The 24,932-nt window shown below is 46.2% G+C and overlaps 1 protein-coding gene across 1 annotated transcript; it reads right to left on the bottom strand.

Annotated features, from left to right (window-relative positions):
- Positions 1-10,610: 10,610 nt before the first annotated feature.
- ADRB1 (adrenoceptor beta 1) lies at positions 10,611-12,891 on the bottom strand. The gene has a single exon (XM_057370260.1). The coding sequence runs from the start codon at positions 12,849-12,851 to the stop codon at positions 11,568-11,570; it is 1,284 nt and encodes a 427-aa protein (XP_057226243.1). The 5' UTR covers positions 12,852-12,891; the 3' UTR covers positions 10,611-11,567.
- Between the last annotated feature and the right edge of the window lie 12,041 nt (positions 12,892-24,932).

Below are 24,932 nucleotides of genomic sequence, written 5' to 3'. Positions count from 1 at the left end.
GYGCAGCAATTTACATCTACAGTACAATGGGAGCTGATATAAGAGCTGTTTACTGCAGAATGAAAGTGATTGATTGCAGAAGAAGAGATCTTCCTCAAAGCTGTTTACATGGGAAAGCAGGAAAACTGGAGAGGGGCCAGGAATATTTTGAAGACACTCAGCTCATCAATGGATGGTGAGCTCAGGCAGCAGGAATGCAACCCTCCTGCAGATGGAGAACTTGTGTTTAAACTCACCTTCAAGATATGAAACCTGCCCCGCTGTGTCCTCTTGGCTCTCTGGTGGGGTCACCTTCCATGCCAAGGTTTGAAAATTGCCARTGGGCTTTGCCCAAGGGCTGGTTCCACCTCACAGAGGTGCTGCACTGCCCCAAGGCCTCTGTGACATGAGCTGACACCTCTCTCCATTCGTCTTCTCAAGAAAATCCTTCCATCCCTTAAACAGAGGCCTTGGAGAACAAATTAGTGCAGACACAATTGTTTTCTATAATGGAATGTAACATTAAACTAAACTCTGGAACATGGAGAAAAACAAAGTAAAAAAAACCCAGGGAAATAATCCTCAGCTTCTAATGACTTTTGCAAAGCACTGCTGAAATTGGGTTTTATTGAAACRAAAATGTATTTATCATATCTGTCAACACTGGAAAACTATGGTTAAATTAAAACTTTATTTTAAACTCTGACTGTGATCCAGAAGTGATATGAAATTTATAAATAGCTTATCATACACCAAAGTATAAAAAGTACATTTATCCTCTTGTTATTGAGACAAATTCATTGTTATATATGAGATGGGAATTAGCTTTATCCCTCTGACTATCCAAACAGAAAAAAGAAAAAATTAAAACCACAGGGAGGAGAGCAATAACAGCCCACACATCAGAGTCTCCTGTGGAAGGGACCATAGWAAAATGGTCTTTCCCCATTGGAAAGGCCATCACTGAGGTGGCAGGGAGCCTGTGGGTGACTGTGGAAAATGCTGTGGAGCAGCACAGAGAGGGGAGATGGGAAGCTGATGGTCAGAGGCTCTGAGCAGCAGCAGCCAGGAGCCAAAGGGTGACACGGAGAGATAAGGCTCTTGATGGATAGACCTCAGAAGGTTTGAAGGTTTTTGTTCTGCTGGGATAAGCACTGAAATATTCACACAGATAAGCTTCAGAAATGCATCTGATCTGAARCCCTTTGTGTCTTAAACAGCAGGGCTGGAAATAGAACAAGAGAATTCCTCCKTGGCTTTTGTGGCTCCTGGGCTTTCCTTCCCCAGCGTGAGGATGACCAGAATTACCCACACAAGCAAACCACCAGTCAGGACAGCTCTGARAGCCAGACCTTGCCTGAACCTCAGGCATCCAACTGTGCCTGAGTACCAGCCTAGATGAGGATTGAAGCAGCAGTGAGGATGGCCAGCCAATTATCCTGCAACTTTGAACTGCAGGGCTTRAGTGGAGTGCTTTTGGAGGGTGCATCATTTCCTTGGAAATAAATTAGAGTGCTGTACTTTACTCCAGCAAGCTTCCTTGTACCACAAGTTGTTTAAACAGTTTGTCATTATGTATTTCCCATTCAGACAAAAAACAGACCACAAAGCCTGAGGCACCAAGGCTGGTAGGAAAGAGGAAATCCTGCTCCAAGTGGGCAGAGAGCGGCTCCCTGGCTCTGGGCAGTGCTGGCAGACCCAGCGAAGGTTTGGGGCAGGAAGTAGCAATTTCTGGCTCTGTAGAAACCTTTCAGGTTCACCTTTGAAATATGAGCCCCAATCAGTTCTGCAGGATTTCTGTCTGAGCATCCCCCAGCTTTGGCACACTCTAGAGAGGAACCAGGTCCAAACCCTGAGGTCAGAGCAGCAGARGGCTTCCAGCAAGCCAGGGAGTCCACCCCATTTAGGGTCAGCTCTTCTCTTCCCCCATCTCTCCTTGGGCTGATTTGCCATTTATTGCTTTGCCCTAATGATTCTCCCCATTCACCCCCCAGCTTTAACCTCTTCCCTGCCAATCCCTGTTCAGAGTTTCCAGGAGAAAGCTGTTTATGTTAAATAGCTTTGTAATAGTTTCCTCCTCCGCCACCTCCCTTCCTTCCCCAATAAAAGCCCTACGGCATGTTTGGCAAAGCCTGTAAACAAAGAGGAGGGTTTGGAGACCCAACAAATATTTGGTGAACCCAGTGGGGAAATAATGTCTTTTTTGAAGGGTGTTACAGCCTGAACTCATAATAGTAGGAAACTAGTGTCCACCCTAGGTAAGGAATTGCCTACTTACAGCTACCGGGCACAAAATACAGATGTGTAGCCAAAAGTCATCAATGGGTGCAGGAGGTTAACCCTGTGTTTTCCTCACCAGTCTAGATGGTGTTGATAGTTTTTTGCTAATCCCCAAATACTTCAATTKGTGACAAGTGGGCTGGCAAGGGAGAACACAAAAAGGCAGGAGTGTTTTGAACTCACCTAGGCTGATGAACAGAAGCACAAGGCAAWGAAAATCCATTTAGCCTGACTGTTCCCTGCAGAGGAAAACCAGGCACACAAAATCCAATTCATTATTCTCTTTCTTATTTAACGCTAAGTAAGTCATTGAACTTTACTACTTGATCTATCCATTTTCTTTAGTAGTAGGACTGCAGGAAATCTTTCTCTTCTCAAAGGGGGTTTCAAGTTTCTCACTGATATAATGAAAAAAATACTTGGGAGTGTATGAGTAAAAAATAACTGCATTTCAAAGGGAGCTTGGGCCATGCAGATAATGATAATTTTTCTTCTCTGAAGTGCAGAACCGAAGCGTGGAGGCCCCTGGGAGCTGGGAGCACCATTGTTCTTCTTCCAGGCCATTATCTGGAGACAGGTCCTGAGATAGACTCCGATGAGGCCACGGGAACGATTATCTTCCCAGAGTGCTAATGGCATGCATTTGACAACATCAACCATTTAATTTATGAGGTGCCTTGTAACRTAGAGGCACAGAAATTCATACCATGCCACAGCCCAAACACATCCGGTGCAATTAAAAACTGTCTGATCAAAGCCCAGCCTACACTACAACCCCACTTACCAAATTACAGCTACGTGGAAATGTTCCACCTTCCCAAAAGGCACCATACTGGATTTTGTACTGGGAAGGCAGTGTTATATAACGAGAAATATATTAATGGAAACTATCCAGTGCTGAAATCATTCCAGCTTTTTTATCACCACATTCCTTGCTCCCACGTAAGTGAAGTGTGCAGGAATAAAWGCAGTTAAACGTCATCCAGCACCAGACACACAGGATTGGGATTGCTCACAAGCCCCTAATAGTTCATGGTGCCCATCAGTGTTGGGATCCATGGCTAAACACACCTGCTCTTCCTGGGGAATTACTTTTCCACTGCTCCTGGCTTGTGGCCATGTCACCCTCTTGCAGCTGGGGACAGTTTTGTGCTGTCACCCATATGAGTTGTTCTTTCAGCTGCCCTGATCCTGATTTCTGTCAAAAGTTTGTTCCRTGTCCCATGCTGAGGCCTTGCAGATAATCAGACCTAAATCATGTGTTTTTTTCTATTGCACCAGTATTTGCACAAAACTAAATTTATTTTGACTTTTCACATACAATGAGAAGCTTAACGGCTAAGTCACTAAGCCTATGAATAAAATGTTCAGAGCAGCCTCTGAAAAGGAGGGAAGGTTTGGGAGGTSCTTTTCCAAAACAACAGGGCAGAGAAGGCTGGTCTGGGTCTCAGCTTCTGCAGCATCACTGGACACGAGATTTGTGATCACAGTGATGGATCCAAATCAGGGCTGCTACCAAAASAGATGATCCCTGACCCATCACTGCATCTTCCTGTGCCAGTTGTTACCCATGTCTATGCACCCTGCTGGGACAGAGGAAACAAACCTGGTCTGAAAGGGCTGGTTTTCAGCCAGAGGAGCCCACTGCTCACCCATAGCACAGGCAGCAGAGCCAGGCTGGGAAGCAGGACATGCAGTGGGAGTTGAGGGCTGGGGAGGAGAAGGTGTCAGCACCAGCCCTGSCTTGGATGGACTGATGCTGAAAACCACAGGCAGGCATCTACCTTGTGCCAGATAGCTGGTAACTACCTGAAACAGGAACAAAACCTCTCCTGTGGATGGTCTCAAGGTGGTTCAGAGCACTGCTACAACACCTGTTGTTACTGCAGCTACTGCAGCAGCAGCGCCTCGWGCTGCATGTTAGATAAAAGCTCCAAAATGCCCCACAAGCTGTTTGTGAGCGATCCAGCCCKGATGCACCGGTGCTGTGGCTGTCCCTGCTGGCGATGCTTCAGTCGGGGCTGTGTGTGAGCAGCAGGTGCCAGCATCGCTGCCTTCGCTGCCAGGAACACAGCCCACACCGCCCTTCGTGTCCTAAGTGAGCTAATTGAGATTTTATTTGACAGCTCCCGAGCGAGCATTTAGGGGAAKAACAGACAAACAAAACACCYGTGGCTGAAGGCRGGYGGTGGAACAACGGCAGCTTTGTGRGACATCTCCCGGTTCACCCCCSCCAGCCTGGRGGACACAGGGTGACCCCCACMTTTGTGYCTCAGGACACCCCTGGGACCCCTCTGATGTTTGGGCAGGGGAGAGGGGCACACATTRCACACCCAAAAGAGCAGAGGGAGGTGACTGGGGGCACCGTGAGCTGTCCCTGGGCTGGCTGGGCTGGCTGGCATTTGTCCATCACCRCAGGGTGTGCAGAGGCATCTGCATCCCTCAATGGACCAGCCAACCTGGGGCTCTTATCTGCTCATAGGAACTTTAACCCTGAATGCTGTTCTCCCATTTCCACCAGGAATTCCCTCCAGGGCCTTGTCTCTGTTCCTTCTTCTTAACAGGTCTCTAAATTTTGGTGACAAAGAACTGTTCAGATTTTACCACCTGGAAAWTTTTTTTTGTTATGAGCTCGTGTGYTGTCCCTGCAGTTGCTCCTTTCAGTGGCAGGGTYCCCCTGTGAGGGAGGGCAGCTTACAGCCTCTGAGGGGGCTGCAGCACTCACCTGGCCCTGTAAAATGACTTGCTGGGAGCTGAAATATTTATACAACCAGCAGCTGCTGAGATTTTGAGCTCTTTAATGTGTTTGCCTCCTCAGGGTATACATTTGGATCTGCCTTTGGAAGCATTGTGCCAATGAGGTTAAGACCAATTACCAAAATATTTTTGGTAGGAAGAAGCCAAATATCATGGCTTTGAGAGAGACGCTGGGCCAGGCTTGCAGAGGTACATCACTGCCTAGAGACACACAACAGTGGCTAATGGCTAAGGCACTGAACTAGTAGAAAATCCTCATTTAATCTCATTAAGGACAACAGGATTYAGTGCATTACACAGGATCAGATGGGAAAGGTACACCATTACATCTGAGATGCTCTGCTAATCATGGCAATGGCAAAAGCCTGGGTAAGCTTCTCTTTTCTTCTTTAGTTTGAACCTGGAGGTCAGGACTCATTTCCTATTTGCCTGGGAATTTCACACTCTGGTGCAGCCAGTATTAATAACTGTGAGCATCAATCCTGAAAGCAATGGGTACAACCAAACCCAGACAGTGCCCAGCACCTTGTACTGTTCACATCTGGATTCAAAGYGCTGTCAGGGCACAGACAAAAACACCTGTGCTGCTGGGTGCTAAGGCTAAGCAGGCAAAAATTGGTGTGAAGAGCCTGGACGCTGAATGGGGCAAGAAAAAAAGTGAGCTTGTGAAGCAAATGTACCAAGCTGCTGGTTTTGGTGAAGCAGGAAGCTGATGGCCAGTTTACATAACAAACCCAAAGTCTCTTCCATTTCCAGAGAGGCRGGCCCGATTCTGTGCTGGTTTGCAGGACAGAGGATGAGTCAGGACAGGGGCACAGCAGCAGCCTGTGCCAGCACGCCCAGCATGGCTGGGGTGGTGTGAGCACACCTCACAGCACTGCCACCCCCCGAGGCCATGGGGCACCTTCTGTTTGGCACCACACGGGAGGAGGATGGCTCCAGGCTGGGGGATGGCTCCAGGTCCAAGGAAACTCAGCTGGAGCCACTTGGAGGGGAGAGGGAGATGCTGAGGAGGTCGCATGTGTCCGCAGGTGGCCAGGGAGCTGCATGGTTTTACAGCAGCTGAAAGCTGCTCAGGTGWGCTTTAGCCTGCTGCTGTTATCCAAATAGAATAGGAAAAACTTCTAGGAATGTTATGGACATGTTTCAGCTGCCAGTCCTCTGGTGGCATGGTCCTTTATGGAATGTCTTACTCTCACACTTCTTAGCCTGTGTTTCCACAGTGCCTCTCCCTGGTGTGTTCTTATCCAAACCAATTACACTTCACCAGTAAAAAGGCAACACCTACAGTGACAATCCTGCTTTTGCTCACCAGCATCACCTTTTTTTATCCTTTTCCCATCTTGTTCCCTTTTCCCAGCAGAGTTTGGCAGGCTGAAGTGACTGAGTTGCAGGGATAAATCACCTGCTGTTACCATGGGCGGCTGCTCCTCGCGGATGGGCAGGCACACAAACATCTCAAAGAAAAATCAGATCGGTTTCTTCTGCGACATGATCRTCACAAAATATTGTTGATCTTACATTACATGTGATTGTTTGTATAAAGAGAAAGAATCCTTACTTCCTCCTGGGGCGTTTGGGAATTTGGCAGGGTCTGAAAGCGAGTCAGTGGTGCATGGGGTAATGCTCCTCAGGGAGAGTGTGCTTAGTGCTACTGCAGGAGATCACATTAGTGTTTTTTGACACAATCAAACAGAAAGTCCCAGCTGAACAATGAGTTTTTAGGACGAAAAGTGAAACGTTGGGAAGGTGTGTACATCGCCATGAATTTGCTTCATTTCGCTCAGTGATGTGGCAGTAACAGAACTATTTTTAGGTGTAATCCTTCAAACAGAACATGACTTCTCCTTTCTGATTAGCACAAAGCTGGCTGCTAGTCAAAGGATAATTATTTCCCAACACATCACCTAACACACACCAGCAAACAAAACACTCATTATTGGACCTATCCAGCATTAACTGTTGTTTAGCAGTTAACATTTTCTCGACTGCTTTAAATAGGACTAATTGCTCCAGCTTCATTAGCAGAGGTCATTTGCTGTTGGTAACAATACTTTTCTGGAGATAGTCTCTCGTATGAGATTAGATTATCAGGTCAAATTCTGCTCCCAGTGGCAATGATGCCTGACCGCATTTGGCCTCACGAAAGTCTGCTCTTTTCAATTCACAGCTGCCCAATTTCCAGCCCTGAAGCTGATATATTACATAAAGGAAGTAACTGCACTCCACCAGACGGGAAATTACAATAAATAAGGAAAGTGTGCAGCACAAGGAAGGTTTGCAAAATACCCACTTAAAAGTTATTAATAAAACCTCAATCTCGGATAGGGTTTGGAAAAAAAAAAAAGAAAAAAAAAAAAAAAAGCTGATAAAGAAGTTGTCCTTACAGCTGAGGACATCCAAGAGGGAAAACAGTATTTGCCTAAGAACCAGTGCATGCTGCAACTCAAACTCCCAACTGATGCTGTCAAATGCACAGTTCAGATCATAACCACCTTTTTTGCACAGTTTCACGCTGTTTGGAGCTACAGCCCATGGATGCTGAAGGCTCTAGTTTCAGAGAGCAGTGGATTTGCAGAAGGGCTTCTGTGCAGCTSTCACTGGTGGCAAGTCCTTCTGCAGAGCCTTCTGCATGTCTGAAACAGCCTCAACCTCCCTAATCACACAGAAAACTGATTCCAGCCCTTCAGGCCGATCTATTCCCATTTAAACATGTGGAGAGAAGGAGCCTTCTTTCCAGAAGTGCTGAGCAAACACTGCACAGAGTGCGGCCGGCGCCTTGGAGAATCAGGCGTCTTCCATGTGGAAGTCTCCGGGCATCCTCGCCAAATAATTTTGGTCCTGGCAGCTGCAGAACATTTCTCTGAGCAGATTTCTGGTTTACCTGTGTCTCCCTTCCCTCAAGAGCGGCTCTCTGCTGTTGCTTTCCTGCCCACATACGTGTGCAGCCTCATGCCCACCACCTATACTTTCTGACTTGCAGCTCCAACTGCTAATCCACGTCTGGTTTTCGTCAGAAAGAAATATTCATCGCGAGTGTTTGACTCATTGCCTCCGGAGTATTTCAGCTGCCCCACAACACTTCTCGGAGTATCCTTCTCCTCTGCAGAGAACAGCCTGTTCTGAGTGTGATCCACAGCAGACTGCTCGCCAGCAGCCTCCCCTTCCTCGCACACGTGTGTGCCATATGTCCTGCTCTGTCCTCGCTGTTCCTGTGCCACCGCCTTTTCCACGCCGTGCAGGATGGACTGGCATCCCCTGTGCAGGCTGCCAGGGGTATTACTTCAGCTGTCTACGAAGAGACTCAATGTGCCAGCCTCCAGACTCTTCCAGCAGGTTCTCAGCTGGCAAAAATTCAACAGCAGATGAATCCAGACCGCTCTGCTGACACAGCTGGCCTTTCTGAGGCCAGTGGGCTAAACCCATCCTGCCTCAGTGCCATTAAACTTATCCAGGAGACGCCTCACCCAGCACAGCTCTTCAGCAGGACAAGCAGAGCAAGTTGTGGCCATAAATTTAGCACTCTAGTTGGACCCTGTTGAGGCAAAATTGTCACCACTTTTTAAAGTCTAAGGACAGGAGTGTTTGGTTAGTTAAAATTGAGTATGTAAACTGATTCACGAGCTGAAGAGCCAAGGTCACTAGGTTGTCCTGGTCCATGCAGTGGGCAGTGTGCTTCCCCAGGATCCAGCACCCTGCTGAGGATGAGGGCTTGACAGCCACTTCAGCTCCCAGCTAGGTGCTGGGATTGTGTCCTGCTCTACCCAGCAGACGGGGGCCAGGCCCTGCCCTGGCTCTGTGATCCCCAGTACACACAAAGAGGGCAGCACTGTCTCGCCATCCCATTCCCATCCCATCCCATCCCATCCCATCCCATCCCATCCCATCCCATCCCATCCCATCCCATCCCATCCCATCCCATCCCATCCCATCCCAGACATCTCGCCGCAGTTGCTGGCATCAGACATCTCCATCCAATGCACCCTTTTGGTCCTTTTGAGTTTGCTGTAATCACAGATAAAACCAGATTGTTTTTTTTAAAAAAAAAATCATTTGGTGGCAGAGCCCACTTCCCTTAGCTCCTGATCTCATGGCACCCCAGAATTTTAAGGAGCCCATTCCACTGTTATCAAGGGAGACACCAAAGGCAGCTCACATCAAACTCCAGTAACGTCAATGGAAAAGTATTATTTACTTCCCCAATCCCTTTATTTTGTCTTTGCATARAAAGAGTAACTTCTTTCCCCCCACTGAAAATACAACATTAAAAATTGCAAAGGACAAATTCCTTAACTTTGAAAACAAAGAAAAATGAACAACTGGTTTCCAAAACAAACCGTGAGCCACCACCCTGAAGAACTYGCTTTGGGAAGTGCTCTTCCTGGGAGCTGATTTTTAATTAAAMTATACTCCTGAGTTTAATAAAGCTAAAAATGACTTCACTTTAATTCTGCACTGTCTTTTTGTTGCTCTATCTGCCATGTCTTCATTTCAGTAATGAAAAACTTTATGAAACCACAAGGATAGAGCACACCTTCATGAAGCAATAAAGGAAGACAATCTTTCGGACCAGGGACACAAYGCTGCAGCACTTCTGTTCACTGTAATTCCTCACTTGGGTGAATAAAAAATGTAACATTCAGTTATCATGACCTGCTTGAGCAGGATCAGGCCCCCTGTCAGCATGAGGTGGACTTGTGGGGTGGCCTGTAATGCTTACTGAGATTTCTTTCTACTCRAGACCATTTTAAGCTTTCAAATTAAATGTCCTCTGTAATCTTAAATATTTTGGTCTGCTGACTCCCAGCCATGTACTCCTACAACAACAACAACAAAAGACACAAAAAAGAGAAAAAAAAAAATAAAAGAATATATTCCAGAAATGAATAGTTCAAGAAAATGAGTATTCATTATCAGAGTGGAAACACCTTGTCTTTAGCCATTAATTTAGTCATTAATTTTTTCCCATTAATAAGGGAAGTCAGTGGACCTCGGTGCAACAGGAACACAACCATACTGGGTTTCAAACAGGTTTTTTACAACACTGTCAGGAAAAGCCATTAGATCAAGTTGTATTGGCAATCTGAGCCATCTTTGGAGAAAAACAAATGCTGTTCTTCCCATTATAGGTAGGTATTGTATCAAAACCTATAGAGACACACTTGCTTATGCTGCAATGGTATTTATTGCACATAGACCAATTACTTACACAGTAGTAAATTGCACCAAAGTATAAATATGTTATAAAACACACACAGAGAGGAAAATGGAAATGACACACAAGTGCTAAAATAACAGCAGATTCACGTGGGCATTTGGAAATAAAAATAAAAATAATAAAGTCTCTTAAGATACTTTAATTTATAATATGGATATATTTACAGTACCTTCAAAAATAATATTAAAAAAAGTCACTCTCTCAATAAAACTATAACAGATCAGACCAAACCAGAAATCAGGCTCAGGGTCGGTGTTAMTCAAACCTCCGTTTCCTTTTCAATCTGCATGTGTGTATGTGTGTGCAAGTAATATCTTCAAATAACTTTACAACTCTTTAACACTGTGCAAAAAAGACTTTGTCGCCATTAAAAAAAAAAAAATTGTGCAGCAAATTTTTGTTGCCAGGATTCTCCCCCCTCCCCCCGTTCATCTGTAATTACAATGAACAAGCCGCGGAAGGTTCCTCACTCCCCCCTGCCCGGCCCTTGTCATAAAACCCTATTAGTGGTATGTAAAGATGCTGTTTAATATAAACATGGTCCGTTCATTCCCCTGTACAATATGCACAGTTTGAGGTAGAAGTTTCTCAGCCTGACAATTGTCTGGCTGAAGGAGATAAGCACAGTAACTCACTGCTTGCTGATGCAGAGGGAAAAAGCACAAGAGTGTGGGTTGRGTTGTTGGGTTGTTTTACCCCCTTTTAAAATATACCAGTGCTCCTCACTATTTGTTATTTGCTCTCYCGCTACGTTGTGGACGAGGGGAGCACGGCCACTCCGAGCTTAAAACTCATCTTTACCGGCAGGTCTCCGTATTGCCGGCAGCGCTCTCTGCCCGGAGCACCTGCAGCACCGASCCCGCGATTCCCAAAATCCCGGTGCCCTGGGAAAGGGGATGAGCCCCGGGGCCGGGGGGATGGCCGGACCCCCCTGCAGCCGAACTCGGCCKCCGGCAGCCAGCATCACCCGCGGCTTCGGCCAGCAGCACGGTCCTGGGACAGCCACCCGAGCGCAGGCGCTGCCGCCACAGTCCCCGCCGCCAGCGCGTCTCCCAAAGACAAGGTGGCTGTCTCTGGGATGGGCTGTTTATTTCCTTTGTTCTCCGGTCAGTGGGTTTCCTGTTTTCTGTAGTTTCGGATGAGGTATGTCGTACACCACTTCACCTGCTTTTATTCCTAAGTAAACACCCGCACTCCCCCAGCCAGGGCAGGGATCGTTTTGCTCGGCAATAGCATTACCATCGGGCATCTGCCGGSGATTTCTGCGCTCCTGCGTGTCTCCCTGCCTGCCTCTCCCCGCTGTCCCGGCTCCGACGCGGCCCCCACGMCCCCCCTATACCTTGGACTCCAAGTCGGAGGCTTTGCTATGTCTCTCGTCCAGGCTGGACTCGCTGCCGCCCCGCGTTCCCCCGTTGCAGTCGGACCAGGTCCCGGCCARGCTGCGCTCGGGGGAGCCCACGGTGCTGATGAAGCCCCCGGGCAGCCGGGCCAGCTCCCCGCCGCCGCCGTGCAGCCACCGGTCGGCTTTCCGGCGGCAGCACAGCAGCCTCTTGAAGGCCTTGCGAAAGTCGGGGCTGCGGCAGTAGATGATGGGGTTGAACGCGGAGTTGGCGTAGCCCAGCCAGTTGAAGAAAACGAAGAGCCAGTCCGGCACCAGGTCCCTGTTGAAGACGTTGACGATGTTCACCAGGAAGAAGGGGAGCCAGCAGAGGGTGAACACCCCCATGATGATGCCCAAAGTCTTGAGGGCTTTCTGCTCCTTCATGGCCATGATGCGGGAGGTCTTTCGCTTGCTGGCTCGGCCGTTGCCGAGGATGGGCTGGTGGTGAGGGTGAGCGGGCAGGGGCGTCTGCGGCTGCTCCTGGCTGCCGTAGAACCGGCCCTCGCACCTATCKATCTTCCTCATCTGCTCCTTGGCCTCTCTGTACACCCGGAGGTACACAAAGATCATGATGAGTAGGGGGATRTAGAAAGAAATGATGGACGAGGCGATGGCGTAAGCCCTGTTGGTGACGAAGTCGCAGCAGCCCGGATCCTGGTAGCACTCCAGCGCCTGGGGGTGGTCATCCCGCCACCAGTGCATCATGATGGGCAAGAAGGAGACCAGGGCAGAGATGGCCCAGACGGTGCAGATGATGCCCTTGGCCCGAGCCTTGGTCATGAGGCTCTGGTAGCGGAAAGGCGAGGTGATGGCCAGGTAGCGGTCGATGGCGATGACGCACAAGGTCTCGATGCTGGCGGTCACGCAGAGCACGTCCAGGGAGGTCCAGCACTCGCACAGGAAGGATCCCCAGAGCCAGGTGCCCCGCACCACCAGCGTGGCCCCGAAGGGCACCACCAGCAGCCCCATTACCAGGTCGGCGCAGGCCAGCGAGGTGATAAACAGGTTGGTGAGGGTCTGAAGCCGCTGCGTCCTCCCGATGGCCGCGATCACCAGCACGTTCCCGGCCACGATGAGCAGCACCACCAGGGCCATCAGCAGGCTCATGCCYACAGCCCACTGCTGCGACAGCAGCTCGGCGGCGGGCAGCTGTCTGCTCCCGGGCGGCACGGCGGTCACCCCGGCCACGGAGCGGTTCTGGGGGCCGCAGTCCGGAGGCAGCCACCCATCGCCCATGGCTGTGCGGGGCGCTCCGGCCGCCGCTCCGCACCGCGCCGCGGGCAGGAAGGCGGCGCCGCCGCCGCTGCCGCCGCCCCGGGGCTGCCGCATGGCCCCGCGCCGCGCCGCCGGACGGACCCGCCCCGAAACCGCCCCGGTGCCTCCCCGACACCGCCCCGGGACCGCCCCGGGACCGCCCCGGGACAGCCCCGGCACCGCCCGACGCCAATCGGCAACGAGGGGCGTGGGTGAAGCGCCCCACCCCTCCAGCGCACCGGCGGTATCCCTCCCGTATCTCTGTCCCTATCACTGCCCGTATCCCTGCCGTGTATCTGCCCCTATCCCTGCCCTATCCCTGCCGTGTCTCTGCCCGTGTCCCGGCCGTATCTCTGCCCCTATCTCTGCCCCATCCCTCCCGTGTCTCTGCCGATACTCACCCCAGTTTTCCCCCGGACCCCGTCTTTGCTCTGGCTACGTTCTGCCTGCCCCGAGGCTGCCGGGCACAGACCCCCCTTCCCCGGGACATCCATGCTGCCGTACGGGGGCAGGCAGGGGATATGGGCAGGGTGGTTTCCTACCGGTTTCTGGAACAGAAGTTCCCTCTCTTTACCTTTGGAAAAAGCAAAATGCCAGCGCCGTCAGCATCATTCCCTACGGGCAAATAGTTGACATGCCCTCCCATTAGGGACAAGTCCCGCTCTCGCAAGCCCCCTGTGGCCGGTGCCTCCTCTCCCAGCCCGGGCAGCCGCAGAGCTCCCATGTAAAACCTGCTTTAAGGGATGATGCTGCCAGCTCCGTGCAGCGACTGTGGCTGTGGCTTATTCCCTGCATCTCCCCATTGCGAATCCTCTTTTCCTCACSCCCTCCAGCCTGCCAGACCAAGCCACTGCAGGGTTGAGAGGTGGGAGCCCCAGCTCCCTTTTCTGTCATTTCTCTGCTGTGGTGAACAGGTCTCTCTGGACTTTTGAAAATACAGGCAGTAACTTTTGTACGGTCTGGTCAAACCCACTAAATCTAGGGACTGCTCTAAGTATTAGTGCTGTTAGTACCATCAGGAGGCTGCRATGCCCAGATAACAGACAGAGCAAATCCCTGCCCAGGTCCCATCTGCTGCTAGGAACTAGTTTGGTTAGATTTCCCTTTACCTGCTTGGCCCTCTATTCTKCTCTGAAGCTTTAAGACTGTATTTTACTGCATTTTGCTCCTGTTTTGAACTTCTTAAAATGATGTGGAACAACCACTGAGTAAATAAGAGCAATGTCCCCTCTCTCTTGCCTTTTAAATCATCRGTATGTCTTTACAGCAGCACCAAACGTTCCCCACAGCACTCTGGGACCAGCTGGAAGGCAAAGTTATTTTCTTCCCCCTATATATTTATTATACTAAGACTTCTCCACTGTTCCAGCTGGCCCATAAAACTCCCTTCTAGGCTTAGGCTTGATTTACAAGGTCACAACCTGGGAAAAAATTATTTATTTATTTACGCACTGTTTATTTAACCCTGACTAAAGGCCACACACCAGTATGGACCTGCTGCTTGGCAAAGCATTCCCTCATGTTCCCATGGACTTTGCTTTGCTACTCATCATCTGTTGGACCAAAGCATGACCCTCTTTAATGCGAAGGGAAGGAGGCGTGACATCTTCAAGAAAACAGGGAKACCTTATGCCAAATGAAAAGCAGAAGGATTGTGTCTAGGACTATTTGCCCAGGTCTGGTATCATTAATCTTGATCTAAAAAAAAAAAAAAAATCTGAAACCAGGTTAGTGGAGCTGTGGGATAGGGACAATTTTTTTTTCTTTTCTACATTTAGCTGGAACACTTAAAGTAAATAYAAGCCCCATGGTGCATCATTGCACCAAAGCCTTCACAGCTGRGATGCTTGGATGAATTTTGTGAATGTGCACAGTCCATTTTAGCACTAAATCAGCCAGAAAAAWTTCTGATAAAATCTTAAATATTTTTCCCTAGATGACACTGAAGCAGTGTTGGGGATACCCTGCAGCTGTTTAATATGCTATTTCTGGAGCACCATCCATCTGTCATCTGTCCAGACACATTATTGCTGTAATATCTTTATACAGTAAATAAATACCTTAAACTAATAAAATGCCAGCTCTTTCCCTATCAAGCTGTCCTATCAGATCTCCAGCAGGTCTCTTTCCACCATAAGAGAAGATAAGCTTAAAGGTTGGAGGAGTAAAGGAAATTATTAGCAAGGATGCAATAAAGCAGAAGACACAAAATTGTGTGTTGTTTCTCCATGTCTTTGTTGGTTCCACACGCGTCAATCTGGAATGTCAGATCAGAGCTGGAGCCAGAATGTCTTTGGGAAACAATGCATCTCCAAAGGAAAAAAAAATAAGCAAGTTTACGAATTCTGTACAGAACATCCCTCTGGCCCTCACAGAGCAAAGCAGCCAAATATTCATTGTAGGCTTAACCCCTTTTAGAGTGTTACCTTTTGCAAATCTCCATTAGCTCAAAATTTCCTTTGGTTTTTTTTTTTTTTTTTTTTTTTTTTTTTTCACTTTCAAAAATTCAAAGGGGATTTTAGGGTTTCCTGGAAATTTATTTTTCTTTTATTTAAGGATGCAATATTAGGTCAAGAGAAGAGCTTACAGCACTGTAATTGTTTGTTTCTACTTGCTCTCTAGATCACAGTTTTTAATGAGCAACTAATTTATTTTTTCCTCTAGAAGTCTTAAAAAAAAAACCAAAAAAACCGAAAAGCAAAAGAAAGCCCAGACTCTCAATAGTTACTGGGAAAGATCATTCTTGTATTGGACAGAGGATAACAGGTAGATCCGATGAGAATCAAAATGTATTGCATTTGAGGAACCCCGTTGGCACGAGCTGTGAAACCTCAGCATTTCAGGAACTGAAGTGGGCTCTGTGGGTGTATTTTTAAACCCAGTCCTTTGAGATGCCTTGCACAGCTTCCAGCTTGTCTTTGTGCCTCTCCCTCCATGCCAAACAGATTCCAAGCTGAAGATCCTGTTGAATGGGTTCTGTTCCTACCAGCACAGCGCTGCCCTGGGGAATGTCAGCAGCACCAGCAGTGGGGCAGGAGACTGGGAATGGTGCTGGACACCAGAACTAAGCCCTTCCTTCATCTAGGGCAGTGGATTTGCTGTTTTCAGTTCTCACTGCTGGAGGCCATCCCTGAATCCCCAGGGCTGCTCTGAGCTCTCTGTGCCTTGTGATGCCCTTTGTGACCCAGAAGGATTTTGTTTTCCTTGTCCAGTCTTGGCCCAGTCATACYTTCATGAATCAAATTCAGGGACCACCATTATTAACATAATGCACTTTAAAAACATGAGCTGTTTGTTCTCTTAAGGCATTAGTCAAAGCCCACTGAAGTGCCCGGAAAGCCTTCCATTGATTTTGGTGAGCCTCATGTTGTCATTCCTTCTCTGGAGAAAAAAGGACTACATAAAAGCAAATTAAATATGCATTTGCTGTCCATTTTTCTTTCTGCTGTCTTCTTAAATCTCTTTGCAAACTTAGCATACATCTGATAAACCATTTTGTGTTTACTACCTGGACAGTTGACTAAAACCTGCAGGAAAGCAGATGAGAAACAGCTCTGCAAGTCCTCATGTGAAGCGGTCAGGCTTCACCCTCTCTGTGTGACCCAGGAAGAAATCACCACTTGGCTCTATTCACACTGGACATTTGTTATTAGAGAAATAGAGACATGATGGAACATTGCCACAAGATCCACGTCTCTTGTTTTTAAAATAAACATCTTGGCTTTGACTTGACGTTTATTTTCCATAAATGCCTCAGCTTCAATTTGGCATTTCAGCAACAGCRGGAGGCTGTTATCCTGTGACAACACGCAATTCCATTGACATTATCTCCTAGGTACATGTGACAGTGCTCCAAATACTGTATGTAGTTGGTTTTAGTTAAACAGTATCACGAAAATATAAAGAAAAGGTATTAAAGAACAGAAGTGGCCCTGCTTTCCAGCCCTATGCTGTGCGTGTTACACCATAATTCCATGGGGAATGCTGTGTGCAAGGGTGAGCTACCTTAGGAAGCWCACCCTGAGTGTGACTTTGGGGGTCCAAAGGAGTGAATGAATATTAATTCCTCTTCACTTGAAGGCTGTAGCTGATGTGTTGGTTAGCATGTACAGGACTGAGTGTATCAACATTTTGAAAGGCTCTAAACCAATCTGAACACATATAAATAAATCCTAATGCTCTGGAAGGACCTGTCACAGAAACCCAGCTCTTGTTTAGGGTATTTTTGTCATCAGGAGACTCTTACAGGCATGCTGATTCATTAATTCCCTTCAGGTGATGAGAAGCAATGACTATATGTCTTTCTGGTTCTCTCTCACGATGCCGAAGAACAGCCAAGTCAAAGCCTCCTTGTGTCCTGAAATCTGTTTTTTGTTGTTGCTAAAAAGTCAAAATTCAGGAAAAGTCTGAGTTTGACCCGCACCATTCAGTTCTCCCAGAATGGACTTTATCTGCAATCTGTACTAATATTTACCTGGAACAATAATAATGTGCTYATTAATCCAGATCACAACTATGATTTTAATTGATCAGGTTGACAGGTCTTCCTGTCTGCATCTCCCTGTGCTTTCTTGGCATCTAGACTSCTTGACAGAGACACWGGCACTGTGAGAAAAGGCTGCCTCTTTTTTAAGCATCAGCAATTCCTRTGAGAGGGGTGGCAAAACATTTTASAGCAGGCCAGAAAACCCTGCAGTGGCCAGAGCCTTTGTTTATACAGAGAGATTGTGGTCAGAGATGAGAGCAGAGGAGTGATGACTGAGTCCTCTGGGATTTTACATTAGTCTATTCCAGCTTCAATGCATACTGGCTGCAAGAAGYTGCTTTATTTCTCCATCCTGATGCTTACCCATCCGTAGGATGACAGTAGCACACTYTGGGAAACTCCATCTCACATTTTAACTGGAAAAAACCTGGTGCTCTAAAAGCACATCTTGAGCTGCATAAGGGTGATGAAAAGGCACAGCAGCATCATTTTGGTGTCCAGCACCATGCTGGGTGTTGAAATGTGGAATTCAGAAGCTGTTTACTTTCCCTTCAMATCGTGGATAACTAGAGCACATAAACAAATGGCTGGAATGTTCAAAAAGGCTCATTCAGTATTTTCAGATGCATGGGAAATCTGTATCTATGTCCTGAATGGCAAAAGACTGACTCGAGTTGGGGGTTCAGCTCCAGCTGSCTGTGATGGTGGGTGATGCTCAAACTGATTTAGATGTCTAGTCAGCCCAGTGYTGTTGGCTGAGTGTCTCCAGATGTGGTACTGAGGCCTTGGATTCTGTAGGCAAATGGGTTAGGGCTCCCACTGGGAGAAAATACATTCTGGATTTTTTTAAGCAAGAAAAGTCACTTGTGGTTCATGCTAAGTTAGGGCAGTACCATGGGAAAGATCTCTGAGGAGCTGAGATTGTGTCACAACATGTGAAAAAGTTAAATAGTTGTTCCTTTTTGTGGCATTAAGAGAGTCTTTAGAAGCTTTTTGGGATTCTGAGTTGCAAATTTTCATTTCAAAAGCATCTTTTCAACAATTCATAATTTTCAGTGACAGGATTTTTCAGTGGCTGCTTTTATTTGGTGAAGATAAATACAGGATTAGCTAAAAGAGGAAAAATAGTGGGTTGTATCAGTGTTAGATTGGGGTCTTGCAAGGCTGCTATCAAGTAGCATACGAAAACACGAATGTTAACAATAGTCTTAGAAAAATATATTGCAACAGCTTTAGTCTAATTCTATGTTCTTTTTTATCTAACYTGCTGCTTTGTACCTCTCAGATAAAAGTCTTTGATACCTGCTTCTGGAAACTGCTGAAAAAAATTAAACCTTAACATCAACCTCAGATTCAGTCAATGCCTGTCACTGAGTGAAAACTGCTGGGGTTTCATCACAGAATAAATGGTTGAATTCCACCTTCCACTGCCCTGACCTGCAGACCAGCAGAGCCTCTGGCAAGTGGGGAAGAAAAAGTGCTGGAATCCTGTGGCACCCTTTTTTAAACACATTCACGGTTTAAAACAATGCTTATAGCAACTTATCTTGAATAACCTCTTCTTTCTGGTTATGAGACACCTCTGCTGACCATGTCTTGGTGGAACGGGTGCTGCTTCTTTGGATTAAGAATTTTTGTCACCTCTGCATCTTTTGCTTTTCTATAATTGTGGATTGCGGCGTGCTCCTTTTTTATTTATTCAGTCTATCATAAAATCATCCTAAGATAGTGATAAATTGCCTCACTTTTCACCCATTTGCTTATCAACTTGTAATTACAAATTAAATTATGATATTCCAGCTCTGCAGGTAACAGCACATTTCTGATGGCAAATCCCCTTTTAGGTACCACCTATTGGGAAATATATCCTCAGTCTGCATTTAGCAACAGACACCTGGTATGGTGAGGTGGRGTGCTCAGCATTCCCCTGTTTCCTGAAGGTAAGGTGGATATACATGTGTTCTGTACTTCTGGAAGTCTGGTCAGAATTTACAGCTTTATATCTACATTTCCCAATAAAATAATTACGGTCTTAAAGTGTAATTTTTAACAGGGAAAAGAAAAAAAAGCTGGAGTGACTCTGAATCTAATTTTGGTCTCAGTGTCATTCTTTTCATCATTGGATSACACAAAGTTACTGGTTCTTATCTCAATTTTTATTGTAAGAGCCTAATTTTGAAGTCAGTTTAACCAGACCTTCCTTTCCCTCTTCCTCTTCAATCACCAAGAGATTTAGTAATATTTTTTTTGCCTGCTTTTTATGTACATGTTTCTGGACAAAAAAAAAAGGAGATTAACTTTTTTTTTTTTAAGTTTTCTCTATTAGCTGTTATACTTAATGCATATAACTCCCTCRTATCTGAGTAGCAAAATCTTGTATCTGCCAACAAATTTGTAATGCATTAGTAACAGAGCCATAATTGTGTCTAATAAATACTCCCTTTGCTCTCACTGGGCTTTTGTGARTCTGAATAGCTGCAAACCACTCTGCAGTCCTCATCTGAAAGGTCTCCTATAGACAGAATATTATGACTATTTTAAATAGAAAAACTGTTATTGAGGCAGCCCTGTGTTCAAGCTGTTCTTGACAGTAACCACAGGCTGCTTGCTGCAGCTCGCAATCTGGAACTGCTAAGCTTGTAGTTAGCTTAGCTATTGTCACTCAGCAAACACCTTGTTCCTTATGATTTATTTATCCTTCTATTCTGCAGACTGTCCAGGAATGAGTTTGGGACTTTTTTCACATTAATTATTCATAATGACTCAGGGAGATTTTTTGTGCAAACACATTTCAGGCCACAGGCTCTCTATGAACTCTGCCTTCCTGATGTCTTTGCGTGTTTGCTGTTCCTCATGTATTGTCCCCAGAACTCACGGATCACTGCAAACCRTATCATGTGGCATTGCTTTTGTTCCCCAAAGGATGAGTGTCCAGCCCAGGAGAGGCATTTCTGGAAGGACCACAGGAGGCCTGATGATGTGAACATTAGGGCATCTCGCTGTTCCCCAGGTCTCAGCACCTCTCATTCAGCTCACTGATTTTTAGAGATTCAAGTCACAGATTTTTGGAGATTCAAGTCACAGATTTTTGGAGATTCAACTCAGATTTTTGGAGGTTGAACTCACAGAGTTTTGGAGACTGGGTTGGGCAGCTGGCACTGCTGTCAGCTTGGTACTTCAGTTGCTGCTGACATTTGTACTGCAGCTGGGTTGGGAGTTTGGGTGAGGTGGGAGAATGGCAGAATCTGTCCTGTGGTACAGGAATGCCCTCTTACAGACTAAATCACATTCATTAGGTCAAATTTGGGAAGGGAATCAAAGGGACAGACAGGATAAATGACTTTGCCCGTGGCACCCATAAGGAATGTTGCAAGGAAGGTGGCTCTAACTCGCCAGTGTTCGGCCTGAGGGATTGGTGCCCGCTGACTGCAACGAACTTGTCTTTTCCTCTTTATGCCCATTTCCTGCTCTTATTACTCTTGGCACCRGTTCCTTGCCATGAAAAGACATTCTTGTGGGAGCAGGGCTGAGGGGGAAGGGCCCTTGTTTCTCTCTCAGTGAAAAGTCTGATAATCCTGACGTGCTGTGAGGCCTCTGGGGAGCGRTGGCTGCGCTTGCACAATCACCACGAGCAGGAGTTACACACAGGACATAAACTAATCCCTCTACTCTATTGAAAATAAAGTAGCAAATAAACACTTGGTATTTAGCCTACTGGCAATGCCTGTGCCCAGGTTGAGGTGCCAACTTCTAGAAATATGTGAGCCCGGTGGCATGATCCCAAAAGCAAGCAATGAGAACAACCAGAGGCCTTGACTCTGTAGCTGGAGTGGAAAGACTGAAAGAAGTGGGTTTGTTTACTCCACAGACATCACTAAGGGGACACAATGACAGTGTAAAATGTTCCTGCATAGAAGAGAGGAATAAACTGTTCTCTGCTGGGTACAGGAGAAGAAGGAATGGACGTACATTACAGCAGGAGCCATTTAGGCTGCAGTGGGGACAGCCGGATTTGAGTCTGGGGTGCCTGGGAAGTAACTTTATGCAATTAAGCGAGGKCTCAGGTTAGAAACATCACTGAATTTTAGTGTTTAAACTTCTCTTACATGTAGTAAAGAGAAATGTTAGTTCTGGCTGTGCTTCAGCTCTCTTTGAAGAAGCTCTTTTCTCTACGTTGTCTAATGAGTGAGCCCAGCTTCCCACATTAGCCAATTCATTTAAGTGCCTAAAGTTAAAGGGGATGAATCTGGGCTGCAGTGTCTGGCCTTTACCCTGTGGCTCATCCTCAGACCCTGTGGGTTCTGTGTCACCATCTCCAGTTTCTGCTTTCATCATTGCCTTTCAGCTTCTCTGATGCAGAGAACCTTTGCTTCACAGAAGCTTGAACAACTTTAACATTAYACATATTTTCTGTTCTTCAGGGAAGTTAAAGATTTGTTTACTGTGCCAAGCCATTTAATTATTTGCCCTTTGAATATACAAAYATGATTCTAAGGGCTTAATCAGCTAAACCATTTTCCTTCTAAAATAATTGATAATGAGCAGCATTGTGCCTACTGGGTCATATTCCAGTGTAAGTGCTAAAAAAGCAGATAAGGGAAAAGAGGTTTTAGTCTTGGTTTTCAAAGATTCTTTAGAAATACAATCAAGTAGTAAAAAAAACTAGAAAAAGATGCCATAGCAACCCCATAATAACCTGACTATGCTACCAGATCAGATGTAGAACTAAATAAAGTTTATCTATAACCCCATCACTGTAAACTAAGGCAGTATTGAGGAATTGTCTTGATTATTTAACACCAAACACTGTAATGTGGCAAAGATGCCTTCCCCAGAAAAATCGTAATGGCCCAAAAGTCTTGAGGTTTTATGTTTAGAAAAACTGAGCTCTGTATTCTGGTTTGTTTTTTGATTGTTTGTTTGCTGGTTGATTTTTTTTCTTGAGCTTCCAGAGTGAGCTTGCTTTGCTTTTCATGTTGTTGCGAGAAAATAAAAGGTGAGGATCTTTAAAGAACTTTGTGGCACTGAAACTGAGAAAAGCATGGAATTTATATTTAAAACTGGAATCAAACACTTGCATTGGAAAACCTTCTGCAGCATGACAGGAGATCTGACACATGGCATGTATTATATCCATGCTTCCATGGCCTGTTCATGGCAGGAATGAGTGTGGATGGAATGACTGCAAAGCACGATGATGATGATAATGATGATGATGATGATGATGATGATGATAATGATGATGATGATGATTCTAATCCGTCTTCTCAAGTCTTTCCTCCTGTTGTCAAATTTCAACCGAGGTAGACAGAAGACAAAAGAGCTCCAGTAGAATAAGGTCCTATCAGTGTTAATGCAAATAGTATTTGGATAGAGTGAAGAAAGCCTACCAGTGCCTCACTCATGGAAGGGCAACTGCAGAGCTTCTTTCACAGCAGATATCCAAGAAGCTCCCCACAGTTTTAATTTCCAGAAGAATAATTGCTTAAACGATATTTGGTTGGAATTATGGCACTTAGAGGCTCAATTTCTCTGTTGCCACCTACTCCTCATCCCTCCAACCTCAATGACTTTGAACTCCTTTGCTTCCTATCAACAAAYTAAAACTAAAGAAAAGTTAAAACAYCTCCTGGGAATTACATTTCTCTGTCCTGTGTTTGTTTTCTACAGCCAATCTTTGCTTCATGCTCACCGTCGTTATTGYTACAAACCAGAACTAACTTTTTAATTTTGATTGCCAGCTCAACCAGGTCTGCTTGATCCCTTAGAATCAAGCACTGTTTTTCTTCCAGCTCTATAAACAGCGAAGCTCCTGGGCTCAGCTAGACAGTAGCTACTGCTCTTCCACTGCTGTAAAGGCATGAGCTGTATCAGAGCACAGCTTGCTCCTGCAGCTGCCTTGGCTCCAGAGGGGTGTTTGTGTCACTAAACTAATCACACATGACTTGGACAAGAGGCAGGCAGGAGCAGATAAGGGGCTGTTTTTGCAGAGTCCGTTCTTTGTCCATGGYCGTGTTTTGGTGAATGAAATCATCGCAGTGCAGACAGCAGTGTGGCTGAGCAGGAAGGGAGCCTGGTTGCCCCTTAGTTACAATCCCCACTTGGTTATGTGTTCCCAGCATTGGACATTTAACCCTTGTGTGACTTCTTCTCTGAGCAGTAAAATTCTGTATAAGAGCAGTGGCGTGTCATCTGGAGGTGCTGAACTTTAATGCCTTTAAAAAMAACATATGTATAAACAGACAGGTACTTAGGAAAGAGAAGCAAAACCTTCCCCAGCGTTTTCCTTATGTGTGTGACAGAGTAGGAAGAAATAACACTTTTCGTGTGCAAGATTTGTCCCTCCAGTATGAGTGGGAAGCCAATAACCGGCATATTTTTAGTCCCAGTGCCGTGAGCTGCTTATGGCACAGTGCAGCTCCAATATGAAAAATATATGCTGTCTTTTGTCCCTAGATGAAACACAATTAAATCAGCAGTTTCTTAACTGAGCAGTTCCAGTTCCCACACTTGATGTTTTGGTGAGTGAAATGGAGATGGTCTGTCTGTGGGTGCTGCCCACCACAAAAGGATTTGATGCCCAGCATGAGCCATTCTCAGCAATCCTGGCTGGATGAATGATGGTGTGCCCCTTTGGGCTTGAAAGCAGGTGTGCTTTCAAGGAGAACCTAGTTTTGAAATTTTAATTGGCTGCATGTGTTCTTAATTTCACAGGAAGATGATTGCAGGAAGGAAATGGGCTCAGGTGAACTGTGAAGGGAAAGAAAATAAGCACAGTGAGACAGTTAGCAAAACTGGTGTGCTGCTGGAGAGATTGCTGTGAGCACGGATAGAGAAGAACCTGTGTGCAGGGGACTGTGTTTAGCAACATAATGGGAAATATCTTAAAGAAAGACTTTGGACGAGACACTTGAACAGAGCTAAAGCAGCTGAAGAAGAAGGAGGAATATCAAGCAAAACTTCCTGCTGTTGTGATCCAGCAGACTGTGGAGTAGTCTTAGAGAAGCAGCAGAGATCCTGAACAGATCACAAAGCAGAGCACAAATGTGATCAGCTGTGCTCAAGCAGAAAGGCACAGTCTTTCCCTGCCTTTGGAATTCAACATAGCAAGGACTGTCTCCTTTGAGAGACAGAGATGACACTGAGACTAGAAGAGACTAGAGATTTCCTTTTGTGAAAACAAGACTRTGGATGGGCTGATCCACACAGTTCATTAAATATGTCAGGCTGGACTCCATTATTCCTTATTGTTTGATATGTCTTCCCTGGAAGCTYGAAAATATGACTCTTCATCCATTAAACAATGTTGGATGGAGTTTTAAAACCTTGCTCAAGAGCCACATCCAGAAACTCAGGCAGCTGGCTGGATCTGAGCCACTAAATTTTGACTTGAAAACAAAGAAAACCCTCCTATGAACTGAGATCTATTACTATCAGTTTGTCTTTTGTCTGAAATGAGCCATTATCTGCTTCCTTAGGATCAAAGGTAAATAATTCATGAACATAAGAGAAAAGGAAAAAAGAGTCCTCCAGCAAGAGAACTGCACATTTTGAGGCAGCCTGTTGTCAGGTCATGG

The sequence above is a fragment of the Malurus melanocephalus genome, unplaced genomic scaffold (genome assembly GCF_030028575.1).
Source record: "Malurus melanocephalus ecotype Western Australia unplaced genomic scaffold, MMel_1.1 scaffold_122, whole genome shotgun sequence".
In the NCBI taxonomy this organism is placed as follows: Eukaryota; Metazoa; Chordata; class Aves; order Passeriformes; family Maluridae; genus Malurus; species Malurus melanocephalus.
This window is presented reverse-complemented; position numbering and strand designations above follow the sequence as displayed.